At 30.5% G+C, this 19,810-nt stretch overlaps 2 protein-coding genes and 1 long non-coding RNA gene across 3 annotated transcripts; 2 read left to right on the top strand and 1 right to left on the bottom strand.

The window, feature by feature from the left end:
- Positions 1-2,902: 2,902 nt before the first annotated feature.
- On the bottom strand, positions 2,903-6,026 carry LOC130823710 (uncharacterized). Its single transcript, XR_009046617.1, has 2 exons — positions 4,629-6,026; positions 2,903-3,618 (listed from the first exon to the last, which is right to left on the bottom strand). It is a non-coding gene; the product is annotated as an uncharacterized LOC130823710 (long non-coding RNA).
- Positions 6,027-9,000: 2,974 nt separating this feature from the next.
- LOC130823404 (serine/threonine-protein phosphatase 7 long form homolog) lies at positions 9,001-10,275 on the top strand. Its single transcript, XM_057688026.1, has 3 exons — positions 9,001-9,048; positions 9,235-9,495; positions 9,574-10,275. Exons 1-3 carry the CDS (start codon positions 9,001-9,003, stop codon positions 10,093-10,095), a joined length of 831 nt encoding a protein of 276 aa, XP_057544009.1. The 3' UTR covers positions 10,096-10,275.
- Positions 10,276-12,952: 2,677 nt separating this feature from the next.
- On the top strand, positions 12,953-16,069 carry LOC130824083 (protein TIFY 10a-like). Its single transcript, XM_057688965.1, has 5 exons — positions 12,953-13,340; positions 13,453-13,570; positions 14,805-15,121; positions 15,214-15,271; positions 15,674-16,069. The coding sequence occupies exons 1-5, from the start codon at positions 13,196-13,198 to the stop codon at positions 15,804-15,806; spliced, it is 771 nt and encodes a 256-aa protein (XP_057544948.1). The 5' UTR covers positions 12,953-13,195; the 3' UTR covers positions 15,807-16,069.
- Positions 16,070-19,810: the final 3,741 nt, after the last annotated feature.

Here is a 19,810-nt window from a genome sequence, read left to right on the forward strand (position 1 = left end):
TTTCCAAATTTACCCCTCTTATTCCCCACGCGGAAACAAACGCCCCACTTTACAGTTTTACGTGTCAGCTTTTTATTCGATGAAAGAACGTGATCACTTAAATTTTATTATTATAATAATAATAATATTATAATGTGGGGACCACTTGGGTCTCCTAATGCTGTACGGCAGTCTTTATGTTACACAAATATTTTGAGTTAAAGGTTTTAACATTGTTATGATTCTAGTAACGCCGTTATGTGGGGACTTGTTTCCGTTTACGGTATTACCCTTTGACTATGACAGGGTGTACAGTAACGGAGATTTTATCGTTAAGATTGGATTATTTTTGATTTTAAACGTAGAGTAAACGGTAAAGGTCACTGTGTTTCGTTAGCCGTTGATTCATTTCATGTGTTTGAATTTTCACCATACTTTATCCGTTCTGAAATGCTCATTACATAACATTTTTGACTCTATTTTATCGTTCTTAGTTTATATATTGCGGCTAATGCGTAAAAGAAATATAGTCAAGTGGAATTTTGTTTGAATCATCTAATCGTATACTTTCATAATAATTCTATTAAGTTTTTATAATTCTTAAATGTGTATAGTTTAATGTTATAAATGATTAAAATAACACGTTGAATTGCGTAAAAAGTTAATTGTAGTAATTATAGTGGAACAGAGGAAGTAAATTATCTTACAAGAATTCAGTATATAAATTTTTAATTAATTACCATAATTTGTAAATCACTATAAAAATATATTTTGTGCATTTAAGTGTTGTTCTTTGCTCCATTGTTGTGATAAGTTTAATCTTCTCTTGTTTTTTGTTCTTTCTTTCACCTCATTGAGATCCTAAACACTTTTATTTTAAATTCAATAAGAGATTAAAATGGTGGGAATAATTAAAAATAAGAGGCTGTTTGGTTGGGTGTGATAATTAAAGGGGAAGGGAATGGACAAATTCAATTCTCTTTGTTGTTGTTTGTTTGCCACTTTCTATCATTTCCTTTCCCCTTTTTTATTTCTGGGTTTACCCAAAATTGGCCCACACTCATTCCCCACCCTCCCTAAGACTTTTCCATTCCTATTCGCCACTCTTTTCATTTTATCGTCACCCTCTAATTAAATTACGAATTTGCCCCTGAACTTTAAAAAATTACGAATTTGTATGTTGGACTTAATAAAACTATTATCAACTAAATTAATAAAAAAATTATTAATAAAAAATTAAAAATTAATTAACAACTAAATTTTAATTAATATATTATTATTATATTAAAAAATAATTAAACATTCAAATAAATTCAAAACTAATTATTATAATAACATTATCATAATATAATATTATACTAAAGTAAAATAATTTATTACAACATTTATTTAAATAACAATAGCTTAAAAAATAAATTAATTAAACAAAAAAATTTCATAATTCGAAATTAAAAAAAAAAAAAATACCAGTCGCACAAAAAGTGCGACAGTACCTAGGTCAAGTCGCACTTTTTGTGCGACTCGACCTTGGTACAGTCGCACTTCTTGTGCGACTGGTAATTTTTTATTTTTTTAAAAAATTGTTATTAATTTTATTTATATTATTATTGCTATTATTATTATTGTTGTTGTTGTTGTTGTTGTTGTTGTTGTTGTTATTATTATTATTATTATTATTATTATTATTATTTGTAATCAATGGAGCTAGAAAGATATTATTTAGAGTTATGTTTTTTTCTTCATATTACAGGAAAAGATGATACAGGTTAATGATATTTTTTTAAAAATAAGTTTTTCAAGTTTATCATATAATAACTAGTTATTTTTTGAAAAAAATATAAAAGAATTTAAAAACTCATAATTTGATTCCTTAACTTGAACCAAACAGTCACAAAGGGAATCAATGAGCAGTTCATTTCGTTTCCTGAACACAGCCAAACGACTAGGCTAAATTAGGGGAATCCATTCCTTTCTCCTTCATTCCCTTTCCTCATTCCATTCCGATTCCCTTGTGCGAACCAAACGGCCCCAAGGAATCTTTAAAGGTAGTGGATATATTATTACATTTAATATCTTTTAAGAGGTGTAATAATTATAATTGTATTGAAAATAGCTAAGAGAATGAATTATATAAAATCTTTCATGTATTGCGTAGTTGAGACTTTCTGTAACACATCGAGATTTTAATGACGTAATTATTTAATATTTAATAGTTTTTAAAGATTTTATAATTATATTTAATTATTTTTAAATTAGTTTAATAAATTTCTTTCACATACGAATTTAAACATTAACATACTTATATTAAAAATATAGTTACGGTTTCTAAAATAAAGAGGTTCAAATCAAAATGATTATTTTATTAAAATGTGGGAGCACACGAAAATGATTATTCAAATCAAAATAAATCTAGATAAAAATAAATAAATAAATAAATAAATAAATAAACATAATAATAATAATAATAATAATAATAATAATAACAACAACAAGGATAAAAAGCCATGAAACCCTAAATGTTCGAGCATAGCCGTCACTCCCAATCACTTTCTTCCCTCTCTCAATTCCTCTTCCTCTTCCTCTTCCTCTTCCCTCTCCCCCTTCACTGTCTGCGCCCCATGAAGGTCGTACGAAATAAACTTTTGCAGCGGAACGAATTACATCAAAAAGAGGGCATGTGCCTCAACCCAAAAAAATAAACAATTTAAATGCAAAGAAACCACATGTAGCGTCAAAAACAGATATAACATTGCACACTTCAAGGTTCTCACTCATTCCCCCCATATGCAATGTAAGGAATCTCCAAAACCTGCAAGATCTATCTATGATACCCCTGTTGCTCAATGTAAGGTCATAGACCAACGTGTCATAGCAGGGCCATCAAATACGAGCCATCAACAAAGAAACAAATAGTACACGTCAATAACTAACAACATGTTATATATATAACTAACAATCAACTTCAACCAATGAAGGTGAGGGAGACATTCCAATGTGTAAGTATCAACTCCAACTACTTCTCAATTCTATGTACTTCTAAATGCCTTCACAATTTTCTATCTCTTCTTTGGTTTCATATATTCTCTTATGTGACAAGAGGTCACCATATTGGGGTTTGCAAGACTCACATGGTAACACCTCAGCTAGGGACGGTGACGGCCATGCCGGCGCCCAATGGCAAAGTATGATCATACCCCTGTACAACGACCATATATAGATGATCCATGCCTCCGGGAACTAAACCAACTGGGGTACCAATCAAGTGGAGTCACAGTAAACAACCAACTTAATATCTCATCAATAAGTGACTCACTCCCATTCATAAAACATAATTCAAAGCTTATCAATAAGGAATCCTTCCCATTCCATCTCATAATATCCAACATTGCACTCTCGCGATATCAAAACTCATTCTCTACCATCTCTTCAAACCGATCCATACTTGAAACACTAACTTTATAATGTTTAATAGCAAATCATAGTCAACATAACCCATATAATATTGTTACGCAAAGAAAACATATTCAAGATGCATTTAAGAGTTAGCTACTGCGTGTACTTACCTGCAACTGCAAGAGATAACAAGTCGCAACAATCACGTCGAAAGAGGTTCTTACGCCCCTCTTATGAACCAGGCACCTATACACGTTTAAAGTAAGACTAGTAAGTCTACTTGACTTCCTTTAGGAGCTACTTGCTCTGCTAAGTACCCTACTTCTATTTTTACAAGCCACAACTCAAGAATATGAAATCTAATCATATACACAACATGTTTACTCCCAAACATTGCCATCAATCAATCTAACTACAACATTAGTTTCCATTAAATTCTAAAACAAGGCATGTTCAAGAGGAAAATATTTAATTCACACACTTTTGCAATAAAACAAGGCTATGTGAGCTTAAATTGTAGAATGTAGTGTATTACACATGACTTCAAAAATTCAACTCAAGGTGATAATGATTTTCAAGTATATTTGTTACATTCTTCAAGGTTGGAAGTGACAAAGCAAGAGAACAAAGAAATTAGTAGCTTAGGCATCTCATAACCATAACAAGAAATTAATTTGGCGACAATTCATACTAACCACATCAATTAAAGCTCAACCATGTTTCCACAATTAGAATGACGACACTTAATTACCGCTAGCGACACATGATATAATAATTCTTTATTATTAATTTTATACAATAATTCTTTATAAGTAATTTTATCACCAACTCTTTATTAGTAATTTTATCACTAATTCTTGATTAGTAATTTATCACTACCAAACCAACAAGAATAATCACATTCAACACCATTGGCATAATTAATTTATATTTTTAACTATTAAAAGTGACCAACAATTCTAACTAGTTTTAATCATCAAGACCACCATTATTAATCGAAAATAATACTTATCAAAAGCTTCTATAAATTTGTCTCAATATCACAAAATCACCCAAAATACATAAAAATAGTACTAACTACCTTCAATTTCATCCTCAACACAAACCCTAACTTATTCATTTTCAAATCTCACTTTTAACTCTTACCCATTATAAATTCTATCAAGATATAAACTAATTTAAACTAAGATTCATGAATATACCAAAAACTTTAAGGATTAAAATCACTAATTTAAAATAAGGATGAAAAAGCTCACAAAAAATGGAGGAGAGAGAAGAGGTGCGTGGGGGGGGGGGGGGGGGGGGGACAGCCACCGGCTGGTGGTGGCTGCTGGCGGCGGCCGGTTGTTGGTGGCGCCGGTTGCAAGTGGTGGCAGCTACTGGTTGTGGTGATGGTGGTTTGGTGTTGTGAGGGAAGGAGAAGTGTAAATTTAAAAACTCCACTCATACTACTTGTGTATATTACCTATAAGACCCAAAAATAACCCTAGCCCATACTAACTTTGATTTATTTTAATAATAATATCAATAATTAAAATTACAATAATAGTAACCATTGACTACTTAAATAAAAGAAATAAAAAAAATGTATATATCTAAAGACTAATTCAATTAGTCGATAATAAATATTTTAAATTGGTTTTTTTTCAAATTATTTAAAAAAATTTATAATATTGACGTAATAAATTACGTGGTGTTACAAATGGTTTGGAAGTAGTGAAAAGAGTCGGGTCATGAAATGAAGAGACATCTTGGTGGTGAGAATGTTCTTCCAATTCTAACATAGATCGAAGAGTATCAAAGGATGGCACGAGACTCATGTGTTGTACCAAGGAACGAAAAGTACGGTAGTCTCGAGTCAAACCATGGAGAACTTGAAGAGCCAATCGATTGTCGGAGATAAAAGTACCAAGATTGTTAAAAGAAGTAGCAATATTCTCAAGTTCATTACAATAAGCCTTCATATTCGGGAAATTAGCAAGAGAAATATCATTGAATTGAGACTCAAGCTGAAAAATACGATTGTTGTTTTGAAAATTGTTCTCAATGCGAGTCTAAGCATCAAAAGCACTATGATCGGGACGGACAATCGATTTAAGAAGAGAGGGACTAATAGTACCATAAATCCATGTACGAACAATATCATCAAGATGTAGCCAATCGGAGTCTTTGGTGACCGATGCTTTAGAAGAGTCATCGGGAATGATATGAGAATCTACAAGATTAGCCCAACAATGAAGTTGAAAGAGGGTGACCCAAGTGTAGAAGTTGGAACCATCTTCATCAAGTTGAATAGGTATACATGTTTTGATGTTAGTAACCAAAGTAGCGGGATGCATTTTTGTGGAGGAAGCCATGAAAAGAGCAAGACAAGGAAGAAAAAGAGGGTGGAAAGTGTGGCGGCACAGCCGGTGGGGGAAGGCTGCCGACCAATAAGGAGGAAGAATGGAGAAAGCAATAACCTAGGCAACTGATACCATATTAGAAATGATTTTCTTGTCATTTCATTTCATGAGAATAGAATACATACAAAATACAATCATGAGTTTTAGGAAACTAAATATTTACAAAATATTCTAATTATTCTATTCTAGCACTCCATTGTTTTCTATTTCTACTCGATCCATTGACTTTTAAGTATCTAATAACTTCAATTATTGATATCTATAAAAATACATATATTGTAATATCATAGTAGATAATTCCTGTGTGATGCACATTTTTTTTTTAATTTTTAATTTTTATTTTTTTAAAAAATTAAAGAAAATAAATTATAATTTATTAGTTATTGATTTTCAATGGATTATTAATAGTACAAACTCTTTCCCTTTTTATATGTTTTTCTCAAGTAAAATTTATGAAATTTAGCCTCGAACTTTGACTACGATTTGTCATCGATCTATAAGAAAAAACATGTTCAAGTAGGATCTTGTTAGATTCATCTCAATATATACTTTTTAAATTTTAACTATTTTAGAATTTTTAAAAACTTACAATTAAAATTATTTAATTTTTAAGTTAGCATTGAGATCTGCGAAAAAGTAAATGAAAAGAACATATGAAAACAGATAGAATAATAGTTAGCACATTATTATTACAGAGAACAAATTTAGTTTGGTTTCCAAAATAAAAGCTAACAAATTATTATTGTGTATTGATTATTGAACAATGAAAAGTCACATGCAAAATTTAATAAAAGCAAACAATGACATCATATGGAGGGGAAAAATCTCTTGAAAAATTGACCACACATTAGATTTTAAGTTTGTTTATGTCATTTGTATTTTGTTTTAGTGTAATATATAAATAGATAGATATATGGCTTTTATTTTTTTTAGGATATATTTTTTGTTAAAGAAAAAAAAAGTGAAGAGTTGTTATTTTTAAGGCTATCGTTTCTTGTGATAAATAGATCCTATTCACATATTGTAAATTAAGTTATTAAAAAAAAAAATACTCTTTAGATTTCTTTAACAATATAAATTGAGCATATTATAATATTAAAATTTTATAACATATTCTAAAATATAAATATATATCAACTTTTAGGTATTGATTATAAAATTTTTATCTTTTTAATTTTTTAAAAAATCTCTTAATAATTTTAAATTGTGTTGTATTCCCTAAGCATGGTATTTCCAAAATGTAAAATTTTAAATGTGACATGCACCTTTGTTTGGGGATTCGGACGGACCACAAATGTCACATGTGAGCTTCAAAGAGAGCAAATCCAAATATCAACTTCTCCATAAAAACTTGTCCCATTTTAGATCAACTTGGTTCACAAATTTCCTCATCATCTTCCGTATACATCATGTGATCTAATATTTTATTACTTCTTTCTTTTTCAATTTTTTCATTGGATTGTAATGTTTCATTGAGGATTCATTCCTGCTTTTTTAGTGAGTCTATTCCCATAATATTGCAAAATAAAAAAATAATTCCCACTTTCCTTAAAATGGGAAAGTAATTCCCACTTTATCGTCCACGTAGGATTATTTTGAAAATTTTTTTTATTTTTTATTTTTAATATAACCGCTACTTGAGGTAGCGGTTTTGTTTAGGGAATTGAAGAAAATCGCCAGATGAAATGGCGGTTTGGTAATTTTTTTATTTTAAAAAAAAAAAAAAAAAAAATTTGGGTAAACCGCCACTTGAAGTGGCGGTTTTATACCTGTACAAAACGGCAGTATCTGTTCTTTTTCTTCACTCATTTCATTTGCTTCCTTCCCTTCGCTGCTGCCGGTTATCTAAAAAAAAAAAGTCTTCAATTCTCATTTACTTCATATTCACAATTCCTCTCATTTAACTAAATTAATCAACTACATTCTCATCTTCTCCTTCTTTACTTGTTCATATTCATCATCATTTAAGGTAATAACATAACCCTAATTTATTTCAATTTGCAAATTGAATATTTTGTTCATTATTGTTTTCAATTGAAGTTATAAATACATTGATTGTTTAATAAATTCTCTTGTTTTCATGATATAAGCTTACATTTTACACATTTGTAGTTGAATTTTAGGATTTGGTTTGTATGCATATAAAGTGTTTGATGATATGCTTCAATGAAAGTTTATTACTTTGTATTTGCAGAATATGGATTATTATCCCGTTATAGTGTATTGGGGTGGGGAAGTAAGTTATACTGGATCCGATGTTGGGTATAATGGAGGAATAAATACAGTGATGTTTATCCATCGTCAAAATACGACTTTTGAGGTGTTTGTTAGCAAAGTCTATGATGTAATTGGTTGTGATCGCAACTCTTTTATGTTGAAATTGGAGATGAAATATCCGGTGACTGGGAAAAATGTGTTAGTCCCGATTAAGAATGATGAAAGCATAAGTGCTCTTGCTTATGCGGCATCACAAGCCCCTGGAACGGCAATGGAGGTTTATGTTGAATTGGTTGCAAGTTTGGATAATGCGAGGGAAGTCATGACTAGCATGGAACTTCCAGAATCAGGTCCTAGTGTACGCCATGATACATTCACAGAAATGTTAAGTAACCCAAATTACGTTAATGAGCACTTGGATGAGAATAGCTCTCCAACTCATTCACGTGGCATTGGTGGTGGTGTAATGAACACCTTTTCCACGAGTCACTTGGGTAGCCTTAATGCGAACGAGGTTGACTCTTTAGATCAGGAGGATGAGCATATTGATTCTGATTCAGAAGAGGATGATGAAAGAAGAGAAGCTCTAGATGCAGCGATTAGAGATGGTGCTCCATCTCAAGATTGGCTTAGAATTGATGAGGTTGATCAAAGATTGATTGATGCATGGATGACCTAGAACGATGACAACTCCATGAATGAAAATGGAGACTTTAGGATAGGGCAAGAGTTTAGCTCCTTAGACCACCTTAAGAAGAATGTTAAAGCATGGGCGATTTCTAATAATAGAAACTTCCGTGTAATTGAGTCGGAGCCTTCAAAGTACGTTATCCAATGCACTAATGCGGAGGATATAGGTTGTGAATGGAGGATGCGAGCTGTTATGACCGCAACGGGATCATTTAAGATTGTGCGATATAAGGGTCATAATCAAGATTGCTCAGTACATTACAGTGACGACCATCCCCTCCTTACTTCTGAATTTGTTGCTGATCTTATCGTGGATATGATTAGAACTGATCCAGCGTTTAAGGTGAAGTCAATCGTTAATTTTGTAAAAAATAAATACGGATTTGTAATAACATATAAGAGAGCTTGGTTGGCCAAAAATAAGGCTATAATTCTGCACATATGTACATCGGGCCACGAGATTTGGAGATCGCGTTGTCCTCTTATTTGCTTTGACATCGTCGAGCTACATCTCCCGGATCGTGTCATGCGTCAATTCGATTTGGAGCAGGTAATTCCGCAAGCCTGTGACACCCAACGTCAACTACATGCGATCGATCGGAGGACTGGGGACAAGAACTACCTCGTACGACATAGATCGCATGTAGATGCGTGGAACGACCGAGCATCTACATTGGTTGGAGGAGATAACTTCACAGGTCATAGCTCTGCTATGTACATGAGTTGGTACAGGCGCATCTCCATATTACGCCTAACGAACATCGCATTTGCGCAGCCAGGATCACATTACCATCCGACATCTACGTTACTGGTACGTTTTCTTTCAACACTCATAACAAATAGTAATAGTTTTAAGTAACTGTTTTAACAATATAATGATAACAAACAGGCTGAGCGCATCCAATCGGTGTTGATACAATGTAATGACACGATTCAAGGGGCCGCTACATCGCCAGTTGACGTGGGCTATCGGCTATGTTCTCAGACCTTAGGCTCCATTAATGCGTCGTTGACCGATGCATTGAGTCAAGCGGGTTATGAGTACCTCATACCGACTCCACCCGTCATTGGCGACGTAGATGACACATTCCACACTCCTTCTCCAAGGAGTTCAGCCCATCGAGGTAGCTCTTCCGGAGAATCCAGTTCTCGGTCCACAAGAGGCCGCCAGCGTTCATCTACTCAGGGTCGGTCTTCCAGATCGCCATCGACATCCGCTACTATGTCGCCGTTCGTTCCCCCGTCTTCCATCAACACTCCTCCGCCACATCCATCGCCTCCGCAAAGGATTATCACATATCAGCGTGCTAGTCAACGACGAGCTCCTACTCTTAATGTCATTGCGGAGGTTGACGAGTTCACACCATCATCATCCACCGGTGCGCAAAACAAAAGGGGCCGGGGGTTGTAGTTTAACAAACTTTGTATATTCTTATATTATTTTAACTTCTTGTATATTCTTGTATGATTTTAACTTTGTATGTTCATGATTGTAATATATCTTCGCATTATTTTCATAATTAATTTTTTCAAATCAAGCTGGTTCGTAATTGATTAATATGGAATAGATGGTATTGAACTAGTTTAATGCAGGTTACGTTCACTATTTAAGGAAAATGAAAGAAAAAAAAATATTGTTGCAGGCCAACAGGGATCAAACCGCCACATGAGATGGCGGTTTGCCTTGACCAAACCGCCACTTCATGTGGCGTTTTTGTGCTTTATGTAAACCGCCATTTCAAGTGGCGGTTTGGTCTGAAAAAAAAAAAAAAAAAAAGACTTCTCCACGTGGACGGTATTCTGGGAAATTCTTTCCCAAATTAGGTAAAGTGGGAATTTTTTTTTTTTTTAAACATTATTTAGGGAAATGACTCTTAGTGAGTAGTTCAATATATTATTCTTCCAAAAATCTTCACAAATTAAATGATGAAAATATCAATTTAATTATATGTTCTCTTTAATTTTCTTGCATAAAAAATTTATATTGCATTATTACATATATAATCTATATGTATTCTTTAATTTTAAGTCTTTGAAGTTTGTTGTTATGTTATGCAGAAATGATATTAAGAAATATTAATATTTTAGCTTTTAATTTAAATTACCAACTTAATTAAAATGTTAAGATAATAATTGAAGTTTAATTACTACACATTATATTCTGATTGTATGTTCTGTTTGTTTTTTGACACTATTCTTTAATAATTTTTATTTTGTGTTTTATTCTTACTTTTTAAGTTAACAAACAATCAAATAAAATTTTATTTGATTTATTTAATAGTAAATTTGATCATAATATGAGAGAGTATAGACTTTATCCTCTTCTTATGTTGATTTTTATGCCACATATTTAATTTTTGGTAAATTATTAATTTCATTTGGTTTTCATGAGAGTGTACAGGCTTTATTAATTTCTATACTGGTGGTCTTCTTTCTTAACCAAATATAATTTATTTTGGATGGATATTTTCTGGCAAATTACAATTTTCTAAGGGATACTGTGCCACCCAAAAATCTTCATGGAAAAAAATTGAAAATTAGTATTACAAATTGATTGTTGTGAGAGACAGTCTCTCTGAAAGACACATTATATATATGGACTGAATAACCCAATTAATATAACTAAAAGAGGAAATAGGAATGTGGGCTTTATGTTTTGAGATCGTTTTTTTGAGAAACGGTATCTTACAAGAGTAGTTGAATAAGTATTTGTTTTAGATATTTTTTTTTTTGAAAAAAAATAATCACAATATTTAAAATTATTTTCAATTATCATGCATATATATATATATATATATATATATATATATATATATATATATATATATATATATATATATATATATATATGTATATATATATATATATATATATGTATATATATATGTATATATGTATATATATATATATATATGTATATATGTATATATATATATATATATATATATATATATATATATATGTATATATATATATATATATATATATATATATATATATATGTATATATATATATATATATATATATATATATATATATATATATGTATATATATATATATATATATATATATATATATATATATATATATATATATATATATATATATATATATATATATATATATATATATATATATATATATATATATATATATATGTATAAAAGTATATATAATATCTCGAATTGTACGTAATTTAAAATTATAAAATTATACATTAAGATGAATTAAACAAAATTTTATCTAACTATATTTACATTATAAATTGAAAACAAATATTTTAAATTAATGGTTCGGTAATCAGTAAATAACGTCAAATTGCAATCAAGACATTTAACAAAAATAGGACATATTATTTAAAATCTCACAAATCTCGTTTTCTTTAAACGAACAAATAAACTCAATCCGTTTTACAATGTTGGTTACATTTGATATCTTTCACGAGGAGTAATTGATAAAAATAATTATGTAATGTACATTTACTTTTAATATTCTTACAATTTTTCGTTGAATTAATGAACTAATCATATTTTTTATTCATTTTCTCAATCACTTGAAAAATCTTTTCATAAAAAGAAAAATTCCAAATGTAATCAATCCAAGCAAAATTCCTCCATTTAATTATGCTAGTATTTGGTACTCCTTATGATCCGCTTATTTTACACAACTTTTCATTTTAATTTATCCTATTAATTTTACGTACTTTTCTTTTTTGGCTATAATCTCATTCTCTTTGTTTTAATTGCAAGTACAAATTTATACTTTCTCTCCATCTTAACCACTTATTTTATAATTAATTTATTTTCTAGTCTCATTCTTAAACCCGATTTTCCTTCTCCACTAACCACTATATATCATCTATTTTACACCAGGTGCAAAATAAGAGGGTTAGAGAGTATTTGTTACAGTGCAGAACTTTGCATTATAAGGTTAAAAAATTGCTCCGTTTAATTAAACGGAAAGTTTAGCCGTAACTTCACATAAACGGAGTGATGGCAACGTTTGAATTAAGGGAGCATTCCTGGGACCTTTCTCGAACCACACAACCAACGCCTTTTTTTTTCTTCCTTTAATTATTTTTAAAAAGTCACTATTTCTCTTTTTTTTTTTACCATTTTTAATTCCACTCCATTATTATTATCATTATTATTATTAAATTAATAATTATTTAATTAAATACAAAACACCACGTGTTTTATTTACCAAACCAACCAAACCAACAACTGTATCCTCTTCCTTCCTTTTTTTCCTTTTTTATTTATTTATTTTTTTTTAAAAAAATTAAAATTCAATTTCAATCAACTACCATTAATTTGTATAAAGTCGCATGCCTTCCTTTCTTTTCCTCTCCACTTCCTTTCTCTCTCCTCTTCCTCCATTTCTATTCCTCGTGGCTAAATCTAAGCAACCCAAGAATCTTCTTCTTCTTCTTCTTTATCATCTTCTGTATTATCGATTTCTTCCTTTCTTTTTGTTCTTCGTTTTGATTGATTCTGTCACCTGAAACCTATGTCAACTTCATCTGCTATTGGTGATTTTAGCAGATTTCCAAGCCATAACCAAAAAATGAGTTTCTCACAAACTTGTAATCTTCTAAGTCAGTATGTTAAGGATAAACGTGCTCTTGGAATTTCTGGAAATATTGATTCTCGAGGTATTGATTAATAGATCTAGCTGCTTTTACTACGAATTTAAATATGGGTTTTCTAGATTTTTGTATTAATTTTTGTGGATACTGTTTTGATTTTTGTTTTCTTTATTTTTAGGACCTGCTACTATGAATTTATTTCCGGTCACTGGGAAACAAGTAGCCTCTGAAGATCCTAATGCATGTGTTGGGAAAACTATTAATCTGTTTCCTCAACTCTCTGGCTTCAATTCTGGGTAATTAAACTTTTAATTTGTATTCTTTTGCTCCTTTTAGTAATGATTTTGAATAATTTAAGTATTTAATTATTTTTTCTTATATTGATTTAATTTTGGAGATAAATTTGTTTGTGGGCTTGTTGCTTCAAGTGATTGAAATTGAAATTACCATGTTAATTAGGTTAAGTTATAACTAGAGTAGATTAATTCATATATTTCCCTTGTTAAATATTGAATTTTGGGGCGTATTTACTTTTTGCCCTATTTATTTACTTTTAATTTGTATTTTATTTTCAATCTATAAATTTAAAATAGTTGGGTAATATTTTGTTTGATTTGTATGAATGCAAAGATTATTAATAGTAATTTTTTATAATTTTTAATTACGAATAATTACAGATATTAAAACTAAATAAGGCTAGTGAGTTGAATATAAGATAGTATTATTTTAGTTCGTCACACTTGGTTAGTTTAATTACTATTTTTAGATATTAAACCACCTATAATTTATATTTTATTTCCTGCGTTTAAACCAATAATTGACATGACCGGACCTACTATACCCACTAAAATATATAAATTCGAGTTATAAGAAAAATTGTTGGTTAGAAAATGGAAAGTTGTAGGAGTGGACCCTATGGCTATAACCTATGCTCTTGTGGAGTAAGAATTATGCACGAGGTAGATGGGTTCACCTACATGCTTATTTTATGATAAACAGTTCTATTTGAAATGTGCAAATCTACTCTTTAAAGATGACAAAAAAGGAAAGTAAACAACTTTATCATTGATTTATACATGTCTTGGGTTTGAGCCTTTGAGAGATGGTTATGTAGAGACGATTCGAGCATAGATTTCATGTACACCTTTTTTTCTTGCGAGTTGCGACTTTACCGATTGAGTTAGTTGGTATATGTAGCTTTGAGACTAAGATGTTTGAAATCCAATAAATTTGTTATTGGACTTGTAAACAACAAGACCCGTATACTCGTATAAGAGGAGAGTTGGCTGCACATAAACCTGATGAGCTTCCATGCTAAAACCAATTGATTATAGGATGGAAGTTAAATTTTTTCTGTAGGAAGTTAAATTTAAGCTGGGATTTTCACATAAGGTGCAAAATAAACTTGATCTGACTACTTAAAAGGAAGTTGAACAGTGACATTTTGGTCGAATCAGTTACCAATTATGCTCCTGTATATCTCTGGAAGGGAATTTCTGTTGATCTGACTCATTTACTCTGGTATTACAGTGTGAACAAGCGTGCTAGCCCTGAACCTCCAACTCCCCAAATGACGATCTTCTATGGTGGAAAAGTCTTGGTTTTTAATGACTTGCCTGCCGACAAGGCAAAGGAAGTCATGGATCTCGCTATCAGCTTTGAAGCTAGCCTCAAGAAACGAAAAGTTGAAACCACCATTTCAACTCCCTCCAGCCCTGGTGCTGTCCCTGTGTCGGGCCAAAATGCCAATCCAACCTTGATTTCGAACCATAACTCAAAGCAGAACTTGACTACTGCCCCTAAATTTGTGAACCACGTTGTTTCACCTGCTGTGCCTAATGTGTCTGGTAATTATCCTATGTCTGTACGCATTATAAATGAAGTAAAGAAATAATCTGAAATATTTTTGTTCCTTTGCTGATATAAATCTTGCTTGCAGAGCTGCCTATTGCGAGGAAGGCTTCTCTTCATCGTTTTCTCGAGAAGAGAAAAGATAGGTATGAATTGATTTAGCTTGCGAGTCATTTTTAATGGATTCTTAGCGAACCGGTTGCTGTTAAGGAACCAACTCAACCAATGCTTAAGCTGATGGTTGAGGCCCCAGGATATGTTATATACTCTAACACGTCCCCTCACACGAAAGCCTTTTAGGCTAGAAGTGTGGATGCTACACATACCCTTCTCATACCTAGTGCAAAATATTCCACATGAATTTGAGGGGTGGTCGAGATTCGAACCCGTGATTTCTTGTCACGTTGGCTTTTGATACCATGTTAAGAAATCAATTCAACCAAAACCTTAAGTTGATGGTTGAAACCCCAAGATATGTTATATGCTAACAATTGCAAACTTTAGATTGGTAGCGAATATCTGATCTTCTTTACGTGTAAAATTTATAGGCTTGTGGGCAAACTCCCGTGTGATGGTGCGAATGAAGGGTCACCGAAGCCTGCCGAGGGCAAGGCAGCATCAGCATGGCTTGGACTGAATTCTCTTCAAGGCTTCCAGATGCAGAAACAGCAGCAACCCTAGTCCTAGTGTTAGGCTTGTGTTATTTATGTATACTTAATTATAGGAATTTATATATATAAAGAATTACTTTTATAATCTATATAGCGAATGAGATTATTAGTTGTAGTGTTTACGTTGGAGGGGTTTTGGTTATTTGAAGCCTCTTTTTTAAGTTAGAGCTGACATTTTTTGTGAACCTTCCTAGCTTATGTAATTATTTTAAGCTTTTTTAAATTCATTTCTCAGTTGAAATGAAAAATATTAAGTATATGATTTATATTTTATATGTTATCTTGATGTTGCTTTATATCTATTTATTCGGTCTATGATATTATAAATTTTAAGAAATTTCTGGGCAAATTTGGAGCAGTTTATCACTTGTGTACTTTAATATTCAAACTTAGTTAATGCATTACAATTTGAGAATTTGTTAATTAATATGTTGAAGTATGATTTTGTACTATTTTCTTAAGTAATGCATCCCTTTTCTCATCAAGCTTAAAAAAATTGTTGCAATGAAACTTTGCATTTTGACAAATCAAATAAAACATATTAAACCATAATTAATTTAAAATAGTACAAAAAATTTAAGCAATTTGATTAGGTGTGAATCTAGATTAAAATAAAATAATATCTATAATATTTTAAAAAATGTGCTTAAAGAGGGTTGAATTCAGATTAATGCATACACATAGCAAGACTTCTACCAAATTAATCAAAACATACATTAGTATCTCTTGGTGTTCAAAACAAACTCAATAATCTAATATTCACCATTTTTTGTAACCAAACTCGATTTGAGCGGACGTAAATTATGAATGGTATAGAAAATAAAGATGCATCAACTAAGAATCTTTTCCTTAAAAATTGTTTAAAAATAAATTATTTTAAGTAGAGGTATTCAAAACAGACTCAATAATGTAATACTCACTCGATCTTGTAACCAAACTCGATTTGAGCTAACGTAAATATGTTCTAGTAGTAAAAGATAAACTATCGACTAAAGTAGTAAAGGAAAATAAAGAACGTTGCAATTAAAAAAACTGATACATGATTGCATTTAATTATGGATGAAAAGTTAGATTTAGGTGGATTTGGTTTGAGCAACCAAGACCGACATCCCATTGATGTAGCCCTTTGCCTCCTTTCATTGTCTCAATTGACCATTGTTTATAGAGTAGTACCTTTTTTATCTTTTTTTTTTTTTTTAAGTAATTTGATCAAATACTACTACTAGTTCCGACACTATTTGCTATTTTAATTCAGAAATTATTAATTAATTATTATAATTTGTAAAATATCATAAAAAGACAAAATAAATACCAATAAAGTAAACAAAACATAAAAAATAAATTAAAATCTTAAAATTCTCACCCTATTAATTATTCCACATAGACTACCTCTGACATATTAGTTTCTTATTATCTTATTTATATATTTTAATTCTATTTAGCAATTTGAGGTAATGAAAATATATTTATTCAAAAAAAAAGTTAATGAAAATATATACTTGGTAATTAAATTTCTTATTTTTTTGTATATTTACGGTTTCCATTATATAGAGTCGTTAGAGATGCAAATTGATGTTTGAAATTTCTCTCCCAAAGTTTGTCCATACATGGAGGCATGTCTACTATTTCATTCACATGATGTATTTTTGGATTAGAGAGAGTGTGTTTTTAATATCTACTGTTTTTATCACTAAGAAAATGTCACACTTTTTCTTATTATATTTTCGTAATTTTGTTATAACTTTTTTTTTAAAAAAATTTTCATCACTTTCTTTTATATTATCAATTACACATTCCAGTCCCCTTAAATACCATTCATGCAAATTAGCAAATTTATTTGCATGAGTGTAAACCAAAAAAAAAGGGGAAAAGCAAAATAAAAGAAGCTCAAAAATAAAATAGAAATTAAAAAGGAAAAATAAAATAAAATAATTTTTTGATATAATAAAAGCTATGGAATTCATAAATTAAAATACGCCTAATTCTTGGGCAAGGACGCCAAATTTGACATTGCCTAAGTCGTATTATTTATGAACCTTTACTTCCTAACAATAGTAGTAGGAAAGCTAAGTAGGGACCGTATTGGTAAAGAAAGTTAAGAAGGCGTTTCACAAACGGTTGATAGCTAATAACTGATTATAGTGGCTGATTTGATCAGCTAACCAACTGTTTTTGAACAACTTGCTCTTGAACGCGCTGCTATGAACAACTTGTTCAAAAACAACTTATTCATAACACCAACTTGTTAGCTGCTTCTGTTAGAGTATATAACATATCTTGGGGCCTCAACCATCAGCTTCTGTCAAGGAATCAACTCAACCAAAAACTTAAGCTGATGGTTGAGACTTCCAAATATATTATATACTCTAACACACTCCCTCACATGAGAGTCTTTTGGGCTAGAAGTGTGGATACAACATAGACCTTCACCATATCAGCGCTGAATATTCAACTTTAAATGACGGATGGTTGAGATTTGAACCTATGACCTGTTGTCACACTGGCTTCTGATACCATGTCAAGGAACCAATTTAACCAAAAGTTTAAGCTGATGGTTGAGGTCCTAGGATGTGTTATACACTCTAATATGTTAGAGTATTTTGGTAGGGTTCTTTAGTTTCGTTGTGTTTAAGATTAACATCCCAATATTTAAAAGTATACAAGATTAACTAATAATTTGAAGTATTTTGAGTCAATGAGTAATAGTTAAGAGTATTATTTACAAATTTTTCAAGGTTAAAGTTTGAATCTTTTGAGCAATATTCAACCAATAAAACTAAAAATTGTAGTTTTACTTAATTCATTAGTGGTGTGATTTTTTTTTCAAATTCTAATCATAATTTTTATAAGTAAAATATACTAAACTGAACATGTAGATGATAAAATTAGTGGATGAGACACACCCTATGACAGCATGGTACGAAAACCATGTGTAAAATGAAAAATATTTATTTTAGTTACTAAAAAACAACAAAGTTGCAATTTGCAAAATTATAAATACATGTATTAATGTATATATAAAGTAGGAGAAGGAAGAGTATAATTTATGGGTGAGTGGTCACAAATAACAAATTAGATTTAAGGATAATTTGATAATGAAGTAGGGCCCACTCTCCGACAAGGCATGTGAGCTCCATGCATGTACTTGCCAATTCCTTTAACAAGTGGTAACAACCCTTAATTATGTTGACACTTTTTTTTATAAAATTGTTTGATTCCTAAGTCTTCAATTGAGAACGTGACAATTTTAAATATTAAAAAATTACTTTTTTTTCAAAAGACATTTAATATTTTTTTAAAATAGTATAATATACTAATTTAATTCTTAATATTTCTAATTATATATGATAAAAATTATAAAAGTTTGATATTAATAATGTTTGTATTGAGAATATTAAATAAGATTTCACATAATTATATTTTAACTTATTAATTAAAAATTTTAAGAGTGATAAATAAATACTACAATTAATCATAAATTAAATGCAATCAAAGTCCAACTAATGGAAAAATATTAATACTTTATTAGGAGTAGTATTAGTTTATGATTTAAGTATGATATCTTCTTTAAACACGCTTTTCCTTTCATTGTGACTTTTGTGCCGACGACCCTACTTTTCACCGTTTGTTTGGTTTAGGAATTATGGAAGCACAGGTTACTTATAGTAGGATGTCGTTTTAAATCTCGTGTTATATGGCCTGAATAGTATTAGTTGTCTAAATTGTATCGTTATCCCAGGAGAGTGTGTAGCCATCCAACACAAACATAAGATTAAAATTGGAGATCAAAAGAGAAAAATGCTAAAGTTTTAGTCAAGAAAACTGTTGAAGAAGCAAATTGGGAGATGACTTTGAATGCAAAGGATATTTGAATTTTATAAAGTGGTTCGGTTCAATTTGGATTATTAAAGATATGATATGAATTTGGATTGAAAAAAATCAAAACTGAATTTAATTTGGTTTGATTTGAATTTGTATTGGATCAAACCAAACACCGAACTTACATCCATACTT

Source organism: Amaranthus tricolor, chromosome 9, assembly GCF_026212465.1.
Source record: "Amaranthus tricolor cultivar Red isolate AtriRed21 chromosome 9, ASM2621246v1, whole genome shotgun sequence".
In the NCBI taxonomy this organism is placed as follows: Eukaryota; Viridiplantae; Streptophyta; class Magnoliopsida; order Caryophyllales; family Amaranthaceae; genus Amaranthus; species Amaranthus tricolor.